This window comes from Mustelus asterias, chromosome 2 (assembly GCF_964213995.1).
Source record: "Mustelus asterias chromosome 2, sMusAst1.hap1.1, whole genome shotgun sequence".
NCBI classification, from domain to species: Eukaryota; Metazoa; Chordata; class Chondrichthyes; order Carcharhiniformes; family Triakidae; genus Mustelus; species Mustelus asterias.
In genome coordinates this window covers 74,187,176-74,210,716 of record NC_135802.1, presented here as the reverse complement: position 1 = coordinate 74,210,716, position 23,541 = coordinate 74,187,176, and the positions used below count along the sequence as shown (strand labels likewise).

Genomic DNA, 23,541 nt, shown 5'->3' with positions numbered 1-23,541 from the left:
TTTTGTGCTGTAGTTTTTCTATGTTTCTATCAGAATAATTAAGTTAAGCCATTCCTTAGAAGCTTTGAATCCCATTGGTGCCGTCTCATCCACTGTTACTTAGGTCTTTCTGGGAAAATAGCTCCAAATAATGAGGTCTTATCAGCATTGTACATTTGCTCTACTATCAGACCGTTTTTCAATATTATCATGGAAAATTCATCCAGGTAGACCTCAGCAGCTTCCTGGTCAGCTGAAGCTTTTTCACCACATGCTTTCAGCAGATGTCCACCATGCTTTTAAAATTTGTTATTCCATCCTTTCCCCAAGACCCTCCACCCAGCCCCCTCTTCCCTCTCAGACCCCCCCAACCCACTCAGTCTCCCTTCAGGCCAAGTAGCTTGACTGTGTCAACAGTGCACTGCCCCTTGTCCCCATGCATTGATACCCTGGCCTGGCACCTTAGGCCCATGGGGGCTTGAGGAGGTTGTTCCACTGGCCATGTGCCCCTGCTGCTGCTGCCAGGCTGCAGAAGGGTCCCTCAAAAGGTCCTGCGGGTTGGGCGGGCTTAGGCTGGGTGCAATGGGTTGACCTCGTCACTCCCCACTGGGATAGGGGTGTTTTGGCTGGACTGTCCCTTCTTGCCCCAGCAGACCTGAAGATCACCACTGGCATGGTGATTTGTGGCAGATCCAGTAATCGATGTCTGCATTCCTGCCTGTTAGCTGTGAAAATTCTGGTGCCAAGTCTGGCAGGACATGACAGAGGTGCCTCATCATCTCCTTTGTGAACTGGAGTTCCAGTGGCAAATGCTATCTATTAGCTTATGAAGGAGCTCCAAGTGACGCCTGAGGACGTCTTCATCACCTTAGAGTTCCTTCCATGACTGGTGCAGCCTCCAGCCGTTGATCCTAGCCTGCGGCTTCCTGAACTTCATTTTGAGGCTCCATCATCAGTGCTGCTGGACATTGCTGCTGCTGCTGCTGCCTCTCCTCCTCCAATGCTGTGATCAGGATCACTGTGAGCTCCACTGCCTCCATCTCCAAATCGTTAATGATCCCGCAAGGGATTAGAGAGCGAGAGAGAGAGATTTGCATTCCACCGACTCATCATTACCATCCCCTGACCCTTTGGCCATGTTAACCTGGGGGCAGCCAGTTCAGGAACATTGCTTGCAAGGAACATCGCTTGCAGCGCTTACACACACATCAAGCACACTCCCATCTCCAGAACAGGGTGGTCCCTTGCATTTGCCCTTGCCCACGCTGATGAGCTGCTGGCCATCAGTCTGGGAATCACCTCACACTGGAGACAACTGCATGATCTTTCAGAAGGTTAATCTTTGATCCTGTTGCTGCTTCTCCCCAGCCTTCTAAACATTCGAAGTGTGCGGACCCACAATATTTTTCTTCTTAGGATCTTTTCTTGATGTTGTCGATGAAACAAAATCTCAAACAAATCATCGCCAATTTTCTTCCTGTAACATCCTAACTGTTTTAGGGATTGTGGATTTCAACAGGAGGAAGAAAATGTGATTTACACACGTAGATTCAAAATACATAACAGGTTTTATTGAATGCGATGTTCTCCGCAATGTACAGAAAGTAAAATAGCAGCTTCTGCAAACACCCCAACGACATCACCATCTAATCATGTGATCAACTCATATGCAACCTGCAACCCTTTCAAATATATAATACTGAGCCACCAGCTAACAACCCTGACACTTAAGGCTGAGTTTTAGCCTTATATTTTAAACTGTGGTGAGATAATAGTGCAAAGGCTCAAGTCCTGAGGGCCAATTAGTGGAACGAGCATGAAGCTCAGGATACAAACTGGGCACAATTGGTTCCTCCTTCAGGGAGAAACAGTACTAAAAGGCACCCTGCTGAACCAAGCTGGAGATTTCAGAAAGTTCATCCCTCCATACTTTAACTTGCTGATTTGCTAATCCTCAGGTAGATCCAGACCACCCACCCCCCCGCCCCGAGTGTCTTGTGGGGTTTCATCCATCTTGCCCATCTGGCCAGGCTGCATGGCAATGATCAAATCCCACCCCCAGCTATGTGTCAAGCATCCATCCAGTGACGGCAACCCCATATCCTATACCACAGAGAGGAGGCTCTCATATTCCTTCAGCAGTGGCCTTAACAAGTAAAGCCAGTGACCCGACAGCTGCCCCCCACTCTGTCTCCTACACCATCCCCTGGGGCTGCTCACTTGTTTCTGTCCTCTTGGCATCCCTGGTGATTACCTCATGCCTCCCCCTTGGCGGTCATGGCGCCTGGTTCTCGTTTTTAAAGAGCATTAGTGATTCACACTGGTGTGGCATCACGGCTGGTGGGTGGGAAGATTCGTTGAAGGCAGATGATATGATGTTATTCCCGCAAAGTATATTATAATGGAACAAATTCATGCAAATCAGGTTTGTGCCCTTACTGGGCGTGAATCTGATCATGTCATTGGAGGGTGGCTGGGAAGATCGCAATTGGAAATTTCACCAGCGCAAATCCCATTTTTGGCCTCTCATGAGATTTAGCAGCCATTACAGGATTTGTGCTAATGAGGCTGCTAGTTCACACCTATTGATATCAGCCTCGGGAATATACAACCTGTGTAACATATCCAACTTTGAGGTGGGAGTTCACACGATCTCTCCCCCAACCTGCACTGTGATAACATCTGTTGGAATTTAACTCTGGCTGTTCCAGTTTGACTAGCATAGTGACTGCAGGCAAGAGCCTGTGCTGTCTACCATCAACTCAGTGCAAACCTCAGACCCTCATCAGACCTGCCAACTGCTGGAACCTTGGAACTCGTGCCTTCACACTAACACATATTTGTGCTTCTCCTGTTATGCAAGTATGTGACATCTGTTCAATTGAAGCATAACCTCCCTACTTTTGTATTCAATTCCCTTACAATAAACAGAACATTCTATTAGCTTTCTTGGTTATTTGCTATATATGCACACCAGCTTCTTGTGATTCATGGAGAAGGACACCCAGATACCTTTGAATCTCAGAGTTCTATATAATCTCTCGCCATTTAGATAATAAGCTTTTTTCACTTATCTTGTCAAAATAACCAATTTCACATTTCTCCACATTATACTCCATTTGCCAGATTTTTGCTCACTCACTTAACTTATCCAAGTCCCTTGTCCTTATGTCCATTTTAATTAGTCACAGAGAAAAACGTACTGGCATACCTCCTAGTTGGTACGCATTGATGGTTACAAGGCAGAAGGAGACATGTTCTGGAAGAAACAATATTATGTTTCCTTGTTCACTCTTTATTGAATGTTCATGTGAGTGGCAAACATCAATTTGCAGGCTCAGCTGGCCCTCCCTTCTATGCATCATATTGTCCAAGATCATTCTTAGCACGGATAATTAAAATGTGGTCTGTGAACTCAAAAGCCTGTATGGACTTTGTCAGCCAACACCCTAAGGACCCACATTTGGACAATACAGACACCACGCTTCAGGCTCAGTTTCTTACCTTGACTGACTGTCCCCACACAACCAGGCCCTTCCCACTTCACTCCTCCATGCTGCTGACCCAACTCCACAATCCCCACCCCACCCCCACAACTGACTCACCCTTATCGATCCTGAGCCTCCATTCAAGAGTCCATTCTCCTGCTCCCCTCCCGTGCTGTGAAGTTAAACGAGGAAAGCCGCCGACCTTACATGCAACTGTACAAAGCTGACAGGTGCATGCCATCTTTAAACAATTGTGTGATGTTTGCTGTCTTTATCTTGAAGGTAGGATATAATTTTATTTAGTTTTTTTACAGTAATGTGCATTCATGGTGCACAAATGCATTACAAGTATGAACCTGCCACAGGCCGGTGTGAGGCCTGACACACCAGAAATATGCCATGGACGTTATTGCTGCATCTCAACCCACTGTTGGGAAATTGAAATTTCGCAGCATGCCTAATTAAGTCTCATGGACTCCATAAAACGCACGCACGCCCCCCCCCCCCCTCCCCCCCGAGATCTATGCAAATAATCTGGACTGCTGTATCATGGACTCATGTCGGCAATGTTACCTTTCGCGAGATATTAAACTCTCCTCCAAGCTGGACATTAAAAAATCCCATGCCACTATTCAAAACAAGACAGGCAAGTTCTTAGAATACTGACTACATCTGTATAGGCTGCAAAGTACTTTGGTATATCAAGGTTATGAAAGGCTCTACATCAATGCAAGTTCTCTTTTTGAACACTCCTGCCATTATTAAAAAGCTTATTGATTAATTTAGCATGAGCAATACCTTGGGATGTCTAATGCTTAAAGAAAATTGATAAACAGTGATATACGCCGCAAATTTTAATTAAATTTAATATCCGCATTTAAAAAAATATACACACATTTGCACACCTCTGAATACTTAAAAAGAAATGGTGGCGAGACCTCAACTAAGCTTTGGCAACATTATTGTATCCGGAACACAAAACATCTTTTTGTACTTACAGGTTTTCTGGACAGAGTTATGATCTTTCTTAAATGGCAATGATTGTTGTGAATTGTATCCTTTTTCTTCCTGAGATTTCCCTGACAATTAAACATAAATAAATAATTAATTCCTTCTGCAAGCCTCACAAATTCTACAAATAGCGACTACCACATTATAATAATTAACCTCTTTACTCAGGTACATTATAATTTATGCATGGCATAAGATCAATGTGCCTGCTTGTAGTTATTAGTTGTTTAATTTTCAGGACTTTATTCATCCTCCAATTGGAGAGATGATAATACTTTAACGAGATTCAATCTGTCCTTTTTAATCCTTCTTCCCATTCCATGCATAAATGAACCTTATTAAGACGATATTGTTGAAAGTAAATTACCATATATTTGCTTTAACACTGAGTGCTGCTTAGCAGTCCTGACACAGGAGCTCCTGTTGTTGTACGTTTGGCTGCTCTTGTTGGAAATGACATTCAGGATATTGCCATTGAGATACTTCCTCCAGGCTAGTTGAATGGTTAAGGCTACCACCTCCTGTTTCCACATCTTGTCAACATTGTCCCCATTCTGAAGCCTCCAGTGAAGGAGCAGCAGTAGGCCTTTACGTGTCCTGTAACTACAAATGTAAGTACAATACTAACACTTCTATGAACATAGGAAAATACACAGCAAGAAAAGCCTCTGCAGTCCATCTGGCTGGTACCAAACACAAATATTCTACTTTCCCACTCCCTCCAAAAATGTCTAATTCTCTTGTATTTCATTCCGCACTGTCTTCCCCCCTTGGCAGTTCATTTCATATGTTCATCACCCTCTGCATAATATAGTTAAATGTAAACTGTTTATACAACTTTCCACATCTAAACATCATAACTTCTTTCCTCAACAATCTCAAGGTTAATATTTCCACATGGCTCAGATGCTTTAAGCTAGATATTACTCTTATGTGCTGTCTACAATACATGAATTTACTTATTATAGTAAAGCAAACAGCTAAATTTCCTCTTAACCTTCAAAGATGTGTAGGTTAGATGGATTAGCCATGGTAAAAGGGGTTATGGAGAGGTGGAGAAGTTGTTGGCGGTGAAGAGAGTGAAGTTTAAGGTAATGGATGTGGTGCTGATCATGCGGGCTGTTTTATCCTGGACAGTGTTGAGTTTAGAGTGTGGTTGGAGCTGCATTTATACAGGACATTGATGAGTATTCTATCACATTCCTGACTTGTGCCTTATGGACGAACAGGTTTTGGGATTTTGGAGGCAAGAGCTATGTTCCCAGCCTCTCACCTGCTCTTGTAGCCACAGTATTTATGTAGCTGATCCAATTAAGGTTCTGGTCAATGGTGAGCCCCAGGATGTTGATGGTTGGGGATTCAATGAAGATAGTACTATTGAATATCAAGGAAAGTGGTTGGAGATGGTCATGGCCTGGCACCTACATGCACACGTGTGCCATTTATCAGTCCAATTCTGAATGTTGTACAGGTTTTGCTGCATGTGAACAGACTGTTTCATTACCTGAGAATATGATGAACAATCTGCAATTATTAGGGAATATCCCATTTCTGACCTTATGGTGGGAGGAAGGTCATTGATGAAGCAACTATACAAGGTTGGGCCGAGGGCACTACCCTGAGGAACTCCTGCAGCAATGCTCTAGAGCTGACCACAACCATCTTCCTTTGTGTTTCATATGAATCCAGCCCATTGAGACTTTTTCCTGTGATTCCTGTGACTTAAATTTTACTAGGGCTCCTTGTTGTCACACTCAGTCAAATACTTCCTTGCTGTTCAGGGAAGTCAATCTCATGTAACCACAATCTCAAAAGTTACCACTAATGGTTTTACTGAAATCTATGCACCAATACACAATATCCTTCCCTTACACTATCCTCTACCCTCTAGCTATTTAATATATACTTTCAATCTCATTGCCTTGCATTTGTTCACATTTAAAACCATTTGCCACTTAGTCTATTATTCCAACCTCCAAATCCTTTCATATTTGGTGCGCTTTTTTCAGATTAATTGAAACCCCACTATAATTTGTTGCCTGTAAACCTAGACAACTTTGTTTCAATGACAACTTACATTTATATAGCACCTTTAATGTAGCAAATTATACTTGAAGTGCTTCAGAAAAGCCTTTTAAAAAAACTGACAAAGTCACATCAGGACATATTAGTCAAAGTCGTCGGTTTCTGACCTTAGCTCCAATTCCTTTATAAACAACAATGACCATGAGTGACAGCTCAACATGTCTGCAATGCTCCATTCATAACCACCCTTCACTCCCTCTGGTTTAGCCAATTTTCAATTTAACTTGGATGTTCACCTCCTAGTTTATGCCTTCTTAAATTTTCGACTAATCATTTCTATAGCAATGTACCAAAAGACTCGCTTATATTTAAAACATTGATTCACAGAATTTTCATTACCAACAAGATCATTCATTTCCTGAAGGAACCTCATTAGATTTGTTAGACAAGACCTTTTCCCCTCAAATCCACGCTGACTTCCTCTTGCTAAACAATACCTGCCTATCTAGGTGTTTCATTATTCCCTCTTTCAGAAGGCTTTGTAATATTTTACCCAATTTACCCAAATCAGATGACCTGCAGTTCACAGGGTCTTTTTTTTTTAAGAATATAGTGTTATGTTAGTGTCTTGTAATCGTGAGGCACTAATGATTCCCCAAAGATAGCCACAGGAAGAAGAGCCACCTCAAGTTGATTTATATATAGACTATTGGGGCATTGTGCCTCGTCTTCCTTTAACTTCCTTAACCTATAAACTTTTCAATGAACTCATTCCATTTATAGTTGTGAGCCAGTGTAATATTCAGATGCACATTTATCCATAATTTTGGCTTCCAGACCCATGATAGGATTCCCCTCATCTTTACCTTCCACTCCCAGCCTCTGTATTCAAAGGATCATCCTCTGCCATTTTCACCAGCTCCAGTGTGATGCCACTACCACATCTTCCTCTGCCCTCTCTTTCCAGCATTCTGTAAGAACCGTTCCCTCTGCAACATACTGGTCCACTATTAAGTCACCCTTAACATGCCCTCCCTCCCTTCTCTATGGCACCTTTCCATACAAGCGCAGGAGATCTGTCCACCTTCTCCCTTTTCATCATTCAAGACCCTAAACATGCCTTCCAAGTGAAATAATTATTTACTTATACTTCTTTCAATTTATTATACTTTATTCATTGTACATCATGTGGTCTCTGCAGTTGGGCGACCAAACACAGACTGGGTGACCATTTGGCGGAACACCTCCATTCAACCTGCAAGAATGACCCTGAGCTTCCTGTCACTTTTCATTTTAATTCTCCACCTTGTACCCATTCTGATCTTTCTGTCCATGGCCTGTCACAGTGTTCCAAGCCCAAGTAATAGCACCTCACCTTTTGCCCCAGTACCCTACAGCCTTCTGGACATATAGTCCAACAACTTTAAGTCATAATCTATGCCTCCATTTTGTTTTGTGTGTTTTTTCTGGGTATTTTCTTTCTGGCTTGTTTCTTTCTTTATCTCTTCATGTTGCATTTAGATGGCTGTGATATAGCCATTCATGACTCATCTGGACACAGCCTTTGTTTCTTTACTATACCTATTACCACTCCTTTGGCTTTGGCATAGTGAAATCTCCTGTTAATTAATCTTTCCTGCCTTATCACACATCTTCCCTTATATATTGCTCAAAGGAGACATGTTGCCAAAGCTTTTCATCACAATTTTAATTGATACTCCCCTTTAGCCCCCAGTTCCCTTTTCTTCTTCAGTATAAATTGCTGTGCTGCTTTGAAATTTAGCATTTTTGTGTTAGTCCTGATGAGTGCAAGATGAAAAGCTTCAGCAACATACTCCTTTTAAAAGAAAATAATCTCTGCAGACCTTGTATAAAGTTTGAAAGCAAGAGCCTCTGCTTTTTTTCTTGACCATCAAAACTGTTATAACCTCCAAGTAAAAAATCACCATGGCTAGAATTGGTCACATTTCAGAGAGCATTATCAGATCAAGGGAAATACTGTAAAAAAAACAGTATGGAAAGGGTTTAAAATATCCTTGATTATGAAGTAAACAAGTTTAGGAGCATAACAGGACTGGTTGAGCGACAATGTGGCATGACAGCTTTTACTGTGTTAACTATGCTTAAAAGTTCTAGGCCAAAGACGATCAAACAGTAAATGACAAGATCTCCCTGGAGCTGTCCGATGTGGAATAAATATGCACTTGAATCATTCCCTTTGTGTTGTTTGCTGCTATTCTAAAAATGTGAATTCAAAAGCACAGCTGTTCTACTGTGATTTGAAAGGAATTCCTAGAAATCTCTGTAGACATTTATCAATGGGTAATAATGAATGCTGCTTCATGCATCTGGGTACAACATGCAATCTGAATAGCCTTGCTTGCATCCTTTAATGCCCTCATTCGACTGTGTTCCACTTTTATGATATGTACATCATATGACTTAGCTTTGGATAAATTTGTAATTAACACAATCTTAGTTTAGATTTAAAGTTATAATATTCAACGAAGAACACAATTCCTATGGACTTGGTCGAATGAAAAGCAAAATGGATTTTGGGAATTTGGACTGGTGAGATATATTTAGTCATAAAAGAGAGTAGCAACTTAGATAGTTTAGATACGATCTAACTTCAACTCAGAATGCATGCAAAATTAATTCTTCAACCCCAACATAACCCAGCAAGAAACAGTGCCTTCAGAACAGCAAGGGAAAGAACTAAGGACCCTCAGTAATGCTCTACCCAAAATCTTATTTTCTATTTTAGAATAAAATCTTAAAATCTATAAAATCTTATTTTAGTTTTAGATATTATTCACAAATCACATGAATTAAGATCAGAAGGTCCTACAATTCATTCACAAGACAAATGAAAATATATTTCCATATCTTTACAAGTGATCATGACAATTCAAACTAGGCAAAAGTAATACAAGTAGATTTTAGGGAGTTAGGAAGGGAATTAAAGCCGAACTCCAAGAGCAGCAACATCAGGATTACTCCTAGTGCCACACCATGTGCCAATGAACATAAGAATAGGGAGGTTGAGCAGTTTAACACGTGGCTGGAGAAATGGAGTAGGAGGGTGGGCTTTAGATTTCTGAGACATTGAAATTGATTTTGGGGCTGGTAGGACCTGTACAAGAGGATGGATTACATCTTAACAGGACTGAAACTAGTGTCTACATAGGGTGGTTTGCGAGTGCTGTTGGGGCAGGTTTAAACTAGTTTGGCAGAGGGTTGGGAACCTGAGAGAAAATTCAGGTTCAAGAGAGGAGAAAAACTGGCAATGGGAAGTGGAGAAGTATTAAGTGAAAAAGAGGATATTTCAGAGAGTAGTACCAAGGTAAAAAGAATACTTGAAGAGTTTTATAGAATTAGAATAGGCTATAGTTAGATAGGGTCATAGTAAGGGGGAAAGTAAAAAAGCCTAAATCAGGGTTAATGTGAATCCATGAATTGTGGTTAATTAGGGTGGTGAACTACAGGCACCGGGTGACAAACAAAATTATGATATTATTACCATAACAGAGACCTGGCTCAAAGGAGGTCAGGACTGAGCGTTAAATATTCCTTTGCATAAGGTGTTTAGAAGAGACAGAAAGACAGGAAAGGAAACAAAGGGCGATGGGGAGAGTGGCAGTGGTGAATGGCAGTTTGATTAAAGATGACATTTCAGAACTGGATAGGGAAGATGTTCCAGAGGGTTCAAGGGCAGAAACTCTCTGGCTAGAGGTAAAGAATGAAAAAGGTGCTCTCACATTGATCGGTGTAGCATACTGACCACCAACCAGTGGAAGGGATGGAGAGAAATAAATTTGTAAGGAAATTACAGAGTGCAAGAATTATAAAGTATAATGGGGGACTTCAGTTATCCAAATATAGACTGGAATAGTGCAAAGGGACAAGAGGGGTGAGTGTTCTTGGAATGTGTTCATGATAAATTTCTGCAGTAGTATGTTGCCAGTCCAACGAGAGAGCAGGCACTATTGGACATGGTTTTAGGGAATGAGTTGACCCAACTGAATCAAATGTCAATGGGAGAGCATTTAGGGGGCAGTGACCATTGTATCATGAGGTTTATGTTGGCCATGGAAAAGGACAAGGAAAGTCCAGAGCAAGGATAATTAATTGGGGAAAAGCCAACTTCGATTGGATGAGAATGCATGAGTCGAGTGAGTTGGAATCAAATGATGGCTGAACAATGGGCCACCTTCAAAGAAAGGGCGTTGCAGGCAATGTCAAGATACATTTTCTTGAAGGGGAATGGTAGGACAAATAAATCCAGAGCGCCCTGGATGATGAGAGAGATAGAGGTGAAGATAAAAGGGGAGAAATGCGTATATGACAGATGTCAGGTAGAACATACAATGGAAAATCAGGCTGAATATAGAAGCACCAGAAGGGAAGTGAAAAAGCATGGAAAATGCTGGTAACTAACATAAAAGGGAATCCTAAGATCTTCTTTAAGTATATAAATAATAAAGCGATAGTAAACAAAAGAATAGGACCGACTAGGGATAAAAAGGACATTTGCAAATGGAGGCAGGAGAAATAGAAATAAATGGGTATTTTGCATCTGTCTTTATAAAGGAAGAAGATGCTACACAGGCTGAGGTGAGAGAGGTGACAACTAGTACACCAGTAGAATTTACAATCAAGAAGATGTGAAAGAAAGGCTATGTTTAATTAAAATTGATAGGGACCAGGAATGGATGCGATGTATCGAAAAGTACTGAGGGAAGTGAGAGTGGAAATTGCAGAGGCATTACGGATAATCTTCCTGTCTTTCTTAGAAAAAGGGGTGGTGCCAGAGGACTGGAGAATTGCAAATGTTACACCCTTATTTAAAAACAGGGTGCAAGGATAGTGCATGCAATTATAAACCAGTCATTCAATGTGGGGAAAATTCTGGAATTTATAGTTATGGACAAAATCAATAGTCACTTAGACAAATGCAGAATAATTAAGGAAAGCCAGCTTGGAGTCATGAAGGGAAAATCATACTTAAGTAACTTGCTGCAGTTTTTTTGAGGAGGTCAAAGAAAGGTTAAGAAGGGCAATGCTGTTGATGTGATGGATATGGATTTTCAAAAGGCATTTGATAGAGTGCTACACAACAAAATTGAGAGTAATATCCTCATTTATGGAATTAAAGGGAAACTAGACACTTGGATAAGAATCTGGCTGAGTGACAGGAAACAGAGAGTAGTAATAAATGTTTTTTTCAGATGGGAACGAGGTTTGTAGTGGAATTCCCCGGGGTCAGCGTTTCTGCTCTCCCTGATATATATATATATATATTATATATGTGTATATATATATATATATATGTATATATATATATATATGTACATACATCATTGAAGACGGCAGGGCATATTGAGCGGCAGCTAATAAAGCGTACAATATCTTAAGCTTTATTAATAGGGATATTGAGGAAGGTATTCATGTTGATCTTGTATAAGACACTAGTTAGGCCTCATCTATAGTACTACATCTAGTTCTGGAAACCTTATTTGAGGAAGATATGAAGGCATTGTAGAGAGTACAGCGGGGATTCACAAGAATGATTCCAAGGATAAAGAACTGTAGCTACAAGGATAGATTGGAGAGGTTGAAACTGTTTTCCTTGGAGATAAGAAGGCAGAGAGGAAACTTTATGGAGGTATTAAAGAGTCAGGGTAAATAGTGAGAAACTATTTCTACTCAAAAAAGCGTCAGGGAATAGAGGATATAGATTCAAAATAATGGGTAAGAGGAGTAAGAGTGATGCAGGGAACATTTTTTCATCCAGTCATGGTTGGAGTCTGGATCAAACTTCCTGAGTAGTGGAGGCAGGTTCGAACAAGGTATTCAAAAGGGAATTGGATTGTTATCTGAAAAAGAACGTGCAAGGTTACAGGTAAAAAAAAAGGGGAGTGGGACTAGGTAGAATGCTTTGAGAGTCATTGCAGACTCGAAGGGCTGAATGGCCTCCTCCTGCACTGTAAAGATACTGTGATTCTGCGATAAGTGCAATTCTAAGCACGGTGCTTGCAAGTGAACTTTCCATATCAAACATACCTATTTTGAATGGTCTATTGCAAGTAGGAATTACTTAGTAAAGTTTAAATAGAAAGATTCTTTCAATAAGTAAAAAAGGTTGTTGGGGTTAAAACTCTAAAACATGAAGTTCAAACATTGGTTCTAGCTCTCTGATCTATCATTGACTTTACTAACTTTTCACTGCAATGTCAAGAGTGAAAACTTAGAAATAAAACTGATTGATTTTCATTGATTGATTTGTGTAATTGACCAGCTTTCGAAGAGCATCTGTTATTTCTGTGCACTATTTAATTGGCTTTAGGCTCTTTCGACAGTGAAAAAAGGACCAGTGAAAAAAGGCAGAGAAATTTTCAACTGTCTTTGATCAACCAAAACTGATAATCTACATCCCAGAGTATTTAAGGAAGTGGCCTGGAAATAGTGGATGCATTGGTGGTTATCTTCCAAGATTCTATAGACTCTGGAACAGTACCTATATATTGGAGGGTCGCTAATATAGGAAATTATAGACCAGTCAGCCCGACATTGGTAGTTACATGAATCTGAGCAGATGTTGGTGGCAGGGATGGCTTTGGAAAGACCACACTAGAGGACATAGCCCTCTTCAACCTCTGCTTTGCTGGATGCAGGTGCTGAACCCAAAAAGGGACCATCAATGAAAATTATAATCACTGATGGACAGCAGAAAATCTATATTGTACTAGCAGACCTGCCATAATTGTACAGAGAATGTACGGCTTAAGCACGAGTGGGATGATGCCACATGGCATTGCAATGATGTTATAAAATATTGGTTCGGCTTCAACTGGAGCATTGTGTCCAATTCTGGGCACCACACTTTGGGCAGCCTGGTAAGTTTCCGTTTTTCGTAGAATTGCATGAAATGCATTAGCTTTCATCTCTTTCCAGTGATGCCATCGCTGAATCCCCTACTTTCAACATCCTGGATGGGTGCAGCTCCAACAATACTCAAGAAGCACACCTGTTGATTGGCACACCATCCACAAACATTCACTCCCTCCACAATCAACACACAGTGGTTGTTCTGTCACTGGGTCAAAATCATGGTAGTGTGTGTGGACCTACACAGGGAGCTCCCCACCACCTTCTCAAGGGAAATTAGGGATGGGCAATAAATGCTGGCCAGTAACACTAACAACTCCAGAGTGAATTAAAAACAGAGAAATAGGAATCACTGGCTTATCATCACAGTTTCTACATTTCAGCATTAACAGACTGAAGTGTGAAATTTGGAAATGCAGGCAACTGTTAAGGATTGCGGATGCTGCATATATGGCACTCTATAAATAAAAAAGTCTCATGTGATTTCCACGATCAGCATGCATACAGGGCATCCAGTCATTAATGGTGAGCAACTTGTTAATTAATATGCCAGATCCAAGATTGAAGCATTGAGCTAGGTCAGGTCAAGTATGTCATTCAAACCTTCTCCAACCCTCTGTGGGATTTAGATGTTAAAATAAGGGATAGCCCCTTGGTCTCCGTGATGTGTCTGTTGGTGCTTCAGATACAACGCTGCATCAGCAACAAGGTTAATTGGGCAGGAGTGGTGCAGCCTTCTTCTTCTGGCTTGCAGTCTTCTTAGTCCAGTTGCCACGCATCTCTGTGCATCTCCTGGTGACAGCTGGGCTGAAGAGAGTGAAATGTTTGTGCTCGGAAGGCGTTTAGATATAGCTGCAGGACCTTCAACTCCATTGGGCAATGGCAGGACAGACAAATCAGTTCCCGATCTACAAGATGATTCAGAGAGCTGCTCGTCTGTGCATAATTAATAAGCTTCCAAGCACGGAATTGGGTGCAATTTCCCATCATTTTGACTACAGGGGAAAGTGCCTGCCCCCCACACTACACTTAGTTTCAATAATAGAAAATTCTACCTTATCAATCTTCATAGTCCAAAAAACTTTGTTTAGTCTCAATTAGTGATTGTTCACTAACATGGTCATTCGCCGAGGAGAATTTTCTTACTCTGGGGTTTAGTATTGAGTCCAAATCCCTATAAAAGGGTAACTGGTTAGTTATAGGAGTGTGTTTTAGCAGTAGAATGGGGATGGTTGAAGAGTGATTATTGAATGCAATCGTTACATTAGTCCATTTGAATTAATTAACTGATCCTTTCAGATAAAAGGGAATTCCTGGTACCTCAGGGAGCAATATGAGTGGCTAGTACAGCACTGGGGGCACCATCTTCATCTTCCACCTCTTTCACTTGAATCTTCTACAGGCGATGTGAGCTCAGTACCTTGTTCCTCCTTCAGCTCCAATCCTTGCTGCTGTGCAATGTTGTGCAAAACATCACAATCATTCTGGAGACCCTTGCTGGTGAGTACTAAAGGGTACTTCCAGATCCATCCAAGCACTGGTAGTGCATTTTGAGCATTCTGAGTTTTAAGGGGTGTCCTTTGTCTTCAGCTACACCTCTTACACCTACTTACAGATCAAAAAGGGTCAGGGTGCTTGGACTGTTGCATGACGAAAGCATCATAGCAATGTCCAGGAATCAGGCACGCACTTGTATCATTCTTTTCTTGTGGTTCCACACCTGCTTCACAACAATTGAATGGAGTCACTTGCAGTTAATGAATACTTCTGGTTGAATTGGTGGTCCTCAGATTGCCATGCGAGTGCAGTCAAGGGCCCCATGCACCTGTGGGAAGCCAGTCACAGATGCAAACCTAAACACTCACCCATTCGGACTAGTGCGTTTGCAGGAAACATTGATATAACTGCAAGCCCAAAAAACAATCCATCTGTCACTTGCCTTATGCAATTACAGTCAGTCCCTCTTTTAAGTTGCCCCGCTTTGAGTCATTCTGCTATAATGTTGGCCAGTTCACAGGCCTGTATTCACGTTTAAACATCGTGAGTTTCATTTTTAAGTCATTTCGTGCTGGGTGATAAAAGGTCATGTGACTCTATCAGTGCCATTTTGGAGCAGCTCTGCTGCTCCTTGACCATCCTTTTCTGTCTGCCAAACTTCTGGGTCATGGCCTGTGCCACCACCTGACCCTCCCTCTCTCTCGCTGCCCCTTCAACTCACAACTTACCTCCTGCAAGTTAAAGCTGTGCTTTGCATTTCACTTCTGTGACACTCAGTCACACTTCTACAGATATAACCTTATGCCATTAAGGTGATGCTTCATAAACTTCAGATGTTCATCCCCGAGTTGAATCAGAAGGTTTGGGTTCAAGTCCAACTCCAGGACTTGAAGACAAAAATCAAAGCTGACATTCCAGTGTAGTACTGAGGGAGTACTACATTGTTGGAGGTTCTGTCTTTCGGTAGAGACATAAAATCGACATTTAGACATAAAGGAACTCATGACACGTTTTTGAAGAGCAGGGAACTTATTCTAGTTGCCTTGACCAATATTTATCCTTCAATCAGCATCATAAAATCAGATTATCTGATTGCTTACCACGTTGTTTGTGGAAATTTGCTGTGTGCAACATTGCAACAGTGGCTACACTCCAAAAGTACTTAATTGGCTGTAAAACGTTTTAGGATGTCGCGTGATTATGAAAGGCACTATATAAACGCAAATCTTCCTTTTCTTTTTAGATGAATCATATAACTTTCTGAATGATGTTCTGTCTGAGAGATTGGTTCTGCAGGCTGTTACCGTCACATTCCATGCCCTTTGGGATCTATTTTCCACCAGCTGGAACTTTCTGCTGCCTCTCTGCCTTTTAAAATGCTTTTTCCAACATGACTTCTGTTTTTAAGGTTCCTTGACTGTCTTTGGCATCCTACCAGAGTTTCTCGCTTCTGAGAATTTGCAACCGATTCCCTCCCCTCTTCCTTGGTTTCAATTCTCTGGGCCTTCCTGCTGACTCTGAATGCTTTTTAAATGCTTTCCTGCCATGATTACCTTTTCGTTAAGCTTTCCTGATTTTTTTGAGCAACCTACTAGTTTCTTTTCTCTTTTGACATTGATTATTCAGACTACTTGTGCCACTCCGCCCATCAATACTGGAATCAGCTTTTACCCTTAGGACTTCCTGTTTCTTCTAATTGCCTTTTAGAATGCTTTTCCTGCCATAATTACCTACTTTTAAACTTTGATTTTGGCAGTGTGTCATTTTTTTTCTCTTCAGTGATCAATTCTGCCAGCTGTTCCTGACACTTCCATTCACAAGATAGAAGCTTACTCATCTAGTGAGGGTGTCCATATATAACTCCATCTATACCCATATCGCTGAGGTGGAACGGTGGCACAGTGGTTAGCAATCTATTTACATTTCCAAACTTCCACTTTACTTTCATAATGAGAACTTCCATTTTAAAAATTGAACCTTTGTTAACAGCAGTTAACTTTTTATTTACCAAGATTTTATGCAATCCAATGTAAAGACAACTTTCATGTTTGACACTGACTCACGTGAAATACACTGAGGTGAGAAATCAAAATTTATGAAAGTATGAACTGTGATAAGAGGTGAAAGGCAAAGATACCTCAGAGTAGAAAGATCTTTGAAAACAACTCAGAATCTGATCAAAAATGTTCAGTTTTATTATATTTGTGAAATAATTATTTTTAAAATTATCAAATTATGAAAACAAAATCACCGTGCATTCAAAATCAGATGAAAGGAAGCCATTTGGCAAGGTTAATGAAAAATCTGTTTGTTAAAGTATATTTAATGTTGCTTATACAATTCAGGATTTCTGAATACAGTGCCGGATGTGACGAAAATTGCTCAGACATGCAGAATGTCCATTAATAGCTAGCAAATCAACCAAGGATCACATTAAATTTTCAGAAAATCATATTAAATATTATTGAATTATTGAGATGACAGATGACAAATGAGCGCTTACAACATGCAGACAGAACTCAACATAACCATGTGGAAATTACAAAACATGCTGATAAAATATTTTTTTCTGGTTAATTCACTTTTATTTCTCTTTGCCATATTTTAAAAACTGATGGCACCCTTCTTATCAATGCTTCTCTCTAACCTGTGCTAAGGTGTACACAAGCATAACCAAAATTGACTACCTCTCAAAATCTTCCCACTCAGACTGTGGTAGCCCCCCTCTCCTCTATCCCATTTACTTCTTGAGATTGGAAACTCATTATCATTGAGTCACTTCCTCTCTAAGTCAACTTAAAACATCTGCCAAAGAGAAAAAAATCTTAAGAATAAGATTTGAACTTATGCACTAACCACAAGAATTTATTAATGACGTACGTCAAAGATTTACAAGCAATCATTATTTTTAAAACCAACTATGGAGAGAGAAATTCCTATCGTCACCACTTTTAACTAAAATGTAGCCACATGCATAAAGATAAATTTTGCTGGAATTACTAACAGACTCATTGAAAATTTGATCAACCAGTTCAAGAGTCCAGGGAAACCAATCTCTGCTTATCTGTTCCTTAGATGATTGGGACTCACGGTTCCTCCTTGCCAGCTAGCTTGATGTCTTCTCCTGACTTTTATTCCCAATACCTTTATATTGCAGTTCAATCACACGTACATGATCAACGTCAAAAATTGGGCATCTTCCATATTTGCATTATTCAATAAATATCCTTTCAACAATTTTTCCTCATTTAATTTGGCTCTTGGACAATGCTATTTCTTTTTGCTGTGATTACTGACTTGGTGTCTGGGAACGCAGGATTTTCCCTCACACTGCAGCAGAGCATGCACAGTCAGGGCTGGATTTTGTCAACATTGAGGGGAGTCGGGGCCAGGGAGGGGAGGGGAGGGGAGGGGAGGGGAGGGGGGAGTCGGGGCCAGGGAGGGGAGGGGAGGGGAGGGGGGAGTCGGGGCCAGGGAGGGGAGGGGAGGGGAGGGGAGGGGGGAGTCGGGGCCAGGGAGGGGAGGGGAGGGGAGGGGAGGGGGGAGTCGGGGCCAGGGAGGGGAGGGGAGGGGAGGGGGGAGTCGGGGCCAGGGAGGGGAGGGGAGGGGAGGGGGGAGTCGGGGCCAGGGAGGGGAGGGGAGGGGAGGGGAGGGGGGAGTCGGGGCCAGGGAGGGGAGGAGAGGGGAGGGGGGAGTCGGGGCCAGGGAGGGGAGGAGAGGGGAGGGGGGAGTCGGGGCCAGGGAGGGGAGGGGAGGGGAGGGGGGAGTCGGGGCCAGGGAGGGGAGAGAGTCGAGGCGGGGGAGGGGAGAGAGAGAGAGAGTCGAGGCGGGGGAGGGGAGAGAGGGAGAGAGGGGAGGCGGGGAGGGGAGAGAGGGGAGGCGGGGAGGGGAGAGAGGGGAGAGAGGGGAGGCGGGGAGGGGAGAGAGGGGAGGCGGGGAGGGGAGAGAGGGGAGGCGGGGAGGGGAGAGAGGAGGCGGGGAGGGGAGAGAGGAGGCGGGGAGGGGAGAGAGGAGGCGGGGAGGGGAGAGAGGAGGCGGGGAGGGGAGAGAGGAGGCGGGGAGGGGAGAGAGGAGGCGGGGAGGGGAGAGAGGAGGCGGGGAGGGGAGAGAGGAGGCGGGGAGGGGAGAGAGGAGGCGGGGAGGGGAGAGAGGAGGCGGGGAGGGGAGAGAGGAGGCGGGGAGGGGAGAGAGGAGGCGGGGAGGGGAGAGAGGAGGCGGGGAGGGGAGAGAGGAGGCGGGGAGGGGAGAGAGGAGGCGGGGAGGGGAGAGAGGAGGCGGGGAGGGGAGAGAGGAGGCGGGGAGGGGAGAGAGGAGGCGGGGAGGGGAGAGAGGAGGCGGGGAGGGGAGAGAGGAGGCGGGGAGGGGAGAGAGGAGGCGGGGAGGGGAGAGAGGAGGCGGGGAGGGGAGAGAGGAGGCGGGGAGGGGAGAGAGGAGGCGGGGAGGGGAGAGAGGAGGCGGGGAGGGGAGAGAGGAGGCGGGGAGGGGAGAGAGGAGGCGGGGAGGGGAGAGAGGAGGCGGGGAGGGGAGAGAGGAGGCGGGGAGGGGAGAGAGGAGGCGGGGAGGGGAGAGAGGAGGCGGGGAGGGGAGAGAGGAGGCGGGGAGGGGAGAGAGGAGGCGGGGAGGGGAGAGAGGAGGCGGGGAGGGGAGAGAGGAGGCGGGGAGGGGAGAGAGGAGGCGGGGAGGGGAGAGAGGAGGCGGGGAGGGGAGAGAGGAGGCGGGGAGGGGAGAGAGGAGGCGGGGAGGGGAGAGAGGAGGCGGGGAGGGGAGAGAGGAGGCGGGGAGGGGAGAGAGGAGGCGGGGAGGGGAGAGAGGAGGCGGGGAGGGGAGAGAGGAGGCGGGGAGGGGAGAGAGGAGGCGGGGAGGGGAGAGAGGAGGCGGGGAGGGGAGAGAGGAGGCGGGGAGGGGAGAGAGGAGGCGGGGAGGGGAGAGAGGAGGCGGGGAGGGGAGAGAGGAGGCGGGGAGGGGAGAGAGGAGGCGGGGAGGGGAGAGAGGAGGCGGGGAGGGGAGAGAGGAGGCGGGGAGGGGAGAGAGGAGGCGGGGAGGGGAGAGAGGAGGCGGGGAGGGGAGAGAGGAGGCGGGGAGGGGAGAGAGGAGGCGGGGAGGGGAGAGAGGAGGCGGGGAGGGGAGAGAGGAGGCGGGGAGGGGAGAGAGGAGGCGGGGAGGGGAGAGAGGAGGCGGGGAGGGGAGAGAGGAGGCGGGGAGGGGAGAGAGGAGGCGGGGAGGGGAGAGAGGAGGCGGGGAGGGGAGAGAGGAGGCGGGGAGGGGAGAGAGGAGGCGGGGAGGGGAGAGAGGAGGCGGGGAGGGGAGAGAGGAGGCGGGGAGGGGAGAGAGGAGGCGGGGAGGGGAGAGAGGAGGCGGGGAGGGGAGAGAGGAGGCGGGGAGGGGAGAGAGGAGGCGGGGAGGGGAGAGAGGAGGCGGGGAGGGGAGAGAGGAGGCGGGGAGGGGAGAGAGGAGGCGGGGAGGGGAGAGAGGAGGCGGGGAGGGGAGAGAGGAGGCGGGGAGGGGAGAGAGGAGGCGGGGAGGGGAGAGAGGAGGCGGGGAGGGGAGAGAGGAGGCGGGGAGGGGAGAGAGGAGGCGGGGAGGGGAGAGAGGAGGCGGGGAGGGGAGAGAGGAGGCGGGGAGGGGAGAGAGGAGGCGGGGAGGGGAGAGAGGAGGCGGGGAGGGGAGAGAGGAGGCGGGGAGGGGAGAGAGGAGGCGGGGAGGGGAGAGAGGAGGCGGGGAGGGGAGAGAGGAGGCGGGGAGGGGAGAGAGGAGGCGGGGAGGGGAGAGAGGAGGCGGGGAGGGGAGAGAGGAGGCGGGGAGGGGAGAGAGGAGGCGGGGAGGGGAGAGAGGAGGCGGGGAGGGGAGAGAGGAGGCGGGGAGGGGAGAGAGGAGGCGGGGAGGGGAGAGAGGAGGCGGGGAGGGGAGAGAGGAGGCGGGGAGGGGAGAGAGGGAGAGAGGAGGCGGGGAGGGGAGAGAGGAGGCGGGGAGGGGAGAGAGGAGGCGGGGAGGGGAGAGAGGAGGCGGGGAGGGGAGAGAGGAGGCGGGGAGGGGAGAGAGGAGGCGGGGAGGGGAGAGAGGAGGCGGGGAGGGGAGAGAGGAGGCGGGGAGGGGAGAGAGGAGGCGGGGAGGGGAGAGAGGAGGCGGGGAGGGGAGAGAGGAGGCGGGGAGGGGAGAGAGGAGGCGGGGAGGGGAGAGAGGAGGCGGGGAGGGGAGAGAGGAGGCGGGGAGGGGAGAGAGGAGGCGGGGAGGGGAGAGAGGAGGCGGGGAGGGGAGAGAGGAGGCGGGGAGGGGAGAGAGGAGGCGGGGAGGGGAGAGAGGAGGCGGGGAGGGGAGAGAGGAGGCGGGGGAGGGGAGAGAGGAGGCGGGGAGGGGAGAGAGGAGGCGGGGAGGGGAGAGAGGAGGCGGGGAGGGGAGAGAGGAGGCGGGGAGGGGAGAGAGGAGGCGGGGAGGGGAGAGAGGAGGCGGGGAGGGGAGAGAGGAGGCGGGGAGGGGAGAGAGGAGGCGGGGAGGGGGAGGGAGGAGGCGGGGAGGGGAGGGAGGAGGCGGGGAGGGGAGAGAGGAGGCGGGGAGGGGAGAGAGGAGGCGGGGAGGGGAGAGTGAGGAGAGAGAGGAGGCGGGGAGGGGAGGGGTGAGAGGAGGACCTCAGGTGTTTGTTGGGGGATAAAGTCAGGTGCTTGTTAGAGAGAGCACGGAGAGAACAGAGGATTGGAAGAAAATGTGACCAAGGGAGAAGGGGCTGAGGTGTTGATGAGAGGATGAATGTGATTCATTGTCAGATCATTTCTCCCCGTTAGACCTGGATCATGTTCTTCCTTACCCTCAACTCCCTTTACAACTGCATTATGTTCTCCCACACTCCCGACCCCTAGGCATGGATCGCAGTGGACGGATTTCTCAGAAAGCCCAGCCCATTGTGCAGCAAATGACATAACTGGACTGCAAAAATCCAGAAGTCGTCACACAATCATTATTCATTTCATAAAGTAAAAGTGACCCCAGCAGCCCACTCTTGCACTTTCTAATCAATAAACGTCTTAGCAATTTGTGACCCACACATAATGCCTCATTAGTCACTACAACTCTCATAGTGTTTAATTTATGGAATGATCAGCAACAGCTTGGGTACTTCCGTTTTTCAGCCAACCCATGATGTCATCCTGCACATGAGCCAGGCCACCCAATGATGTAATTCTCAGCACATGACAGGAATGGCACACTATAATGTTCGGACATTTGAGAGGTGTCAGACACAGACAGCCTTTACAGACATGTTTATTACTATTGCACACACTGAGCAAATCTCTTTAACAAAAATGTATGTGCAAATAGTATAAAAGGTAGACATACTCAAGGACATTTGCCAATGTGTGTATTTATTTATCTCCCCATCCCCTGTTGCTTGTCTTGCAATTAATTATTACCATTGACCAGAAACTCAACTGGAGTCACCACATGAACACAGTGGCTACAACAGCAGGTCAGAGGCTAGGAATACTGTGGCAAGTAACTCACCTCCTGACTCCCCAAAGCCTATCCACCATCTACAAGGCACAAGTCAGGAGTGTGGTGCAATACTCCCCACTTGCCTGGATGGGTGCAGCTCCAACAACACTCAAGAAGCTCGACACCATACAGGACAAAACAGCCCGCTTGATTGGCACCACATCTGCAAAGATTCAATCCCTCCACCACTGACGCTCAGTAGCAGCAGTGTGTACTATCTACTAGATGCACTGCAGCAATTCACCAAAGATCCTTAGACAGCACCTTCCAAACCCATGACCACTTCCATCTAGAAGGACAAGGACAGCATTTACATGGGAACATCAGCACCTGCAACTTCCCTTCCAAGCCACTCACTGTCCTAACTTGGAAATATATCGCCGTTCCTTTGCAGTCGCTGGGTCAAAATCCTGGAATAACCTCCCTAATGGCATTGTGGGTCCACCCACAGCAGCGATTCAAGAAGGCAGCTCACCACCACCTTAGCAAGGGCAACTAGGGAAGGGCATTAACTGCTGGCCAGTCAGCAATGCCTACGTCCCACGAATTAATTTAAAAAAATTTTTTAAATCCAGCATTCCTTCTCCAGCTCAACTTTAATCTCTGCACCAAACACTAGCACAACACCAACATCCTTCTTCACCAGTCCAGTGTTTGCAAACTTATACAGAGTTGAAGAGCTCAGTGCCCTGCTTCTGCTGCTGGAATACCCACTGTTTTCAGCTTAGGTTGCAGCAAAGGTTTTTTCTTGCATTCGCCAAATGGTTAATTAACAAAATGAACGAATAACAAACATATGGAAGGATCCCAGATATGGTTACCAACAGCATGTGTTTGCCAATCAACTCACTATATTCACATTAGAGCTCGAGGTTGCTCCATGAATTGTCTGTCCATCCCTCTCACCCTGTTCACTGTACCTCTATCTCCAGCACTGCCGCACAACTTGTGCTTTTTCTGTCTCTTGGTCACAGAGCTACACTTTATGGAAAAGAACCGCGAGCAGCTTGCAAGCTGCAGCTTGACCACCCGGCATATGCTGAAATTCTACTGCCCTGCTCGTGTTATCTTCACCCTGACCCATTCCTGTTGAATGGAATTCACCTCATTAACCCCCCCCTTGCAGCTCAAGTTATGCAAAATAATCAATGCTGTACATTTATCA

At 45.9% G+C, this 23,541-nt stretch overlaps 1 protein-coding gene across 5 annotated transcripts in view; it reads right to left on the bottom strand.

Annotated features, from left to right (window-relative positions):
* invs (inversin) overlaps nt 1–23,541 on the bottom strand; it is a 241,063-nt gene that overhangs the window by 36,517 nt on the left and 181,005 nt on the right. For 4 of the 5 annotated variants that reach the window (XM_078237213.1, XM_078237241.1, XM_078237206.1 and 1 more), the window contains exons 16-17: nt 4,846–5,081; nt 4,466–4,546 (exon numbers count right to left, since the gene is read on the bottom strand). In XM_078237213.1, the coding sequence (XP_078093339.1) occupies nt 4,466–4,546; nt 4,846–5,081 (317 nt within the window). The remainder of the gene's footprint in view (nt 1–4,465; nt 4,547–4,845; nt 5,082–23,541) is intronic. The other variant, XM_078237221.1, reaches the window with a different exon arrangement.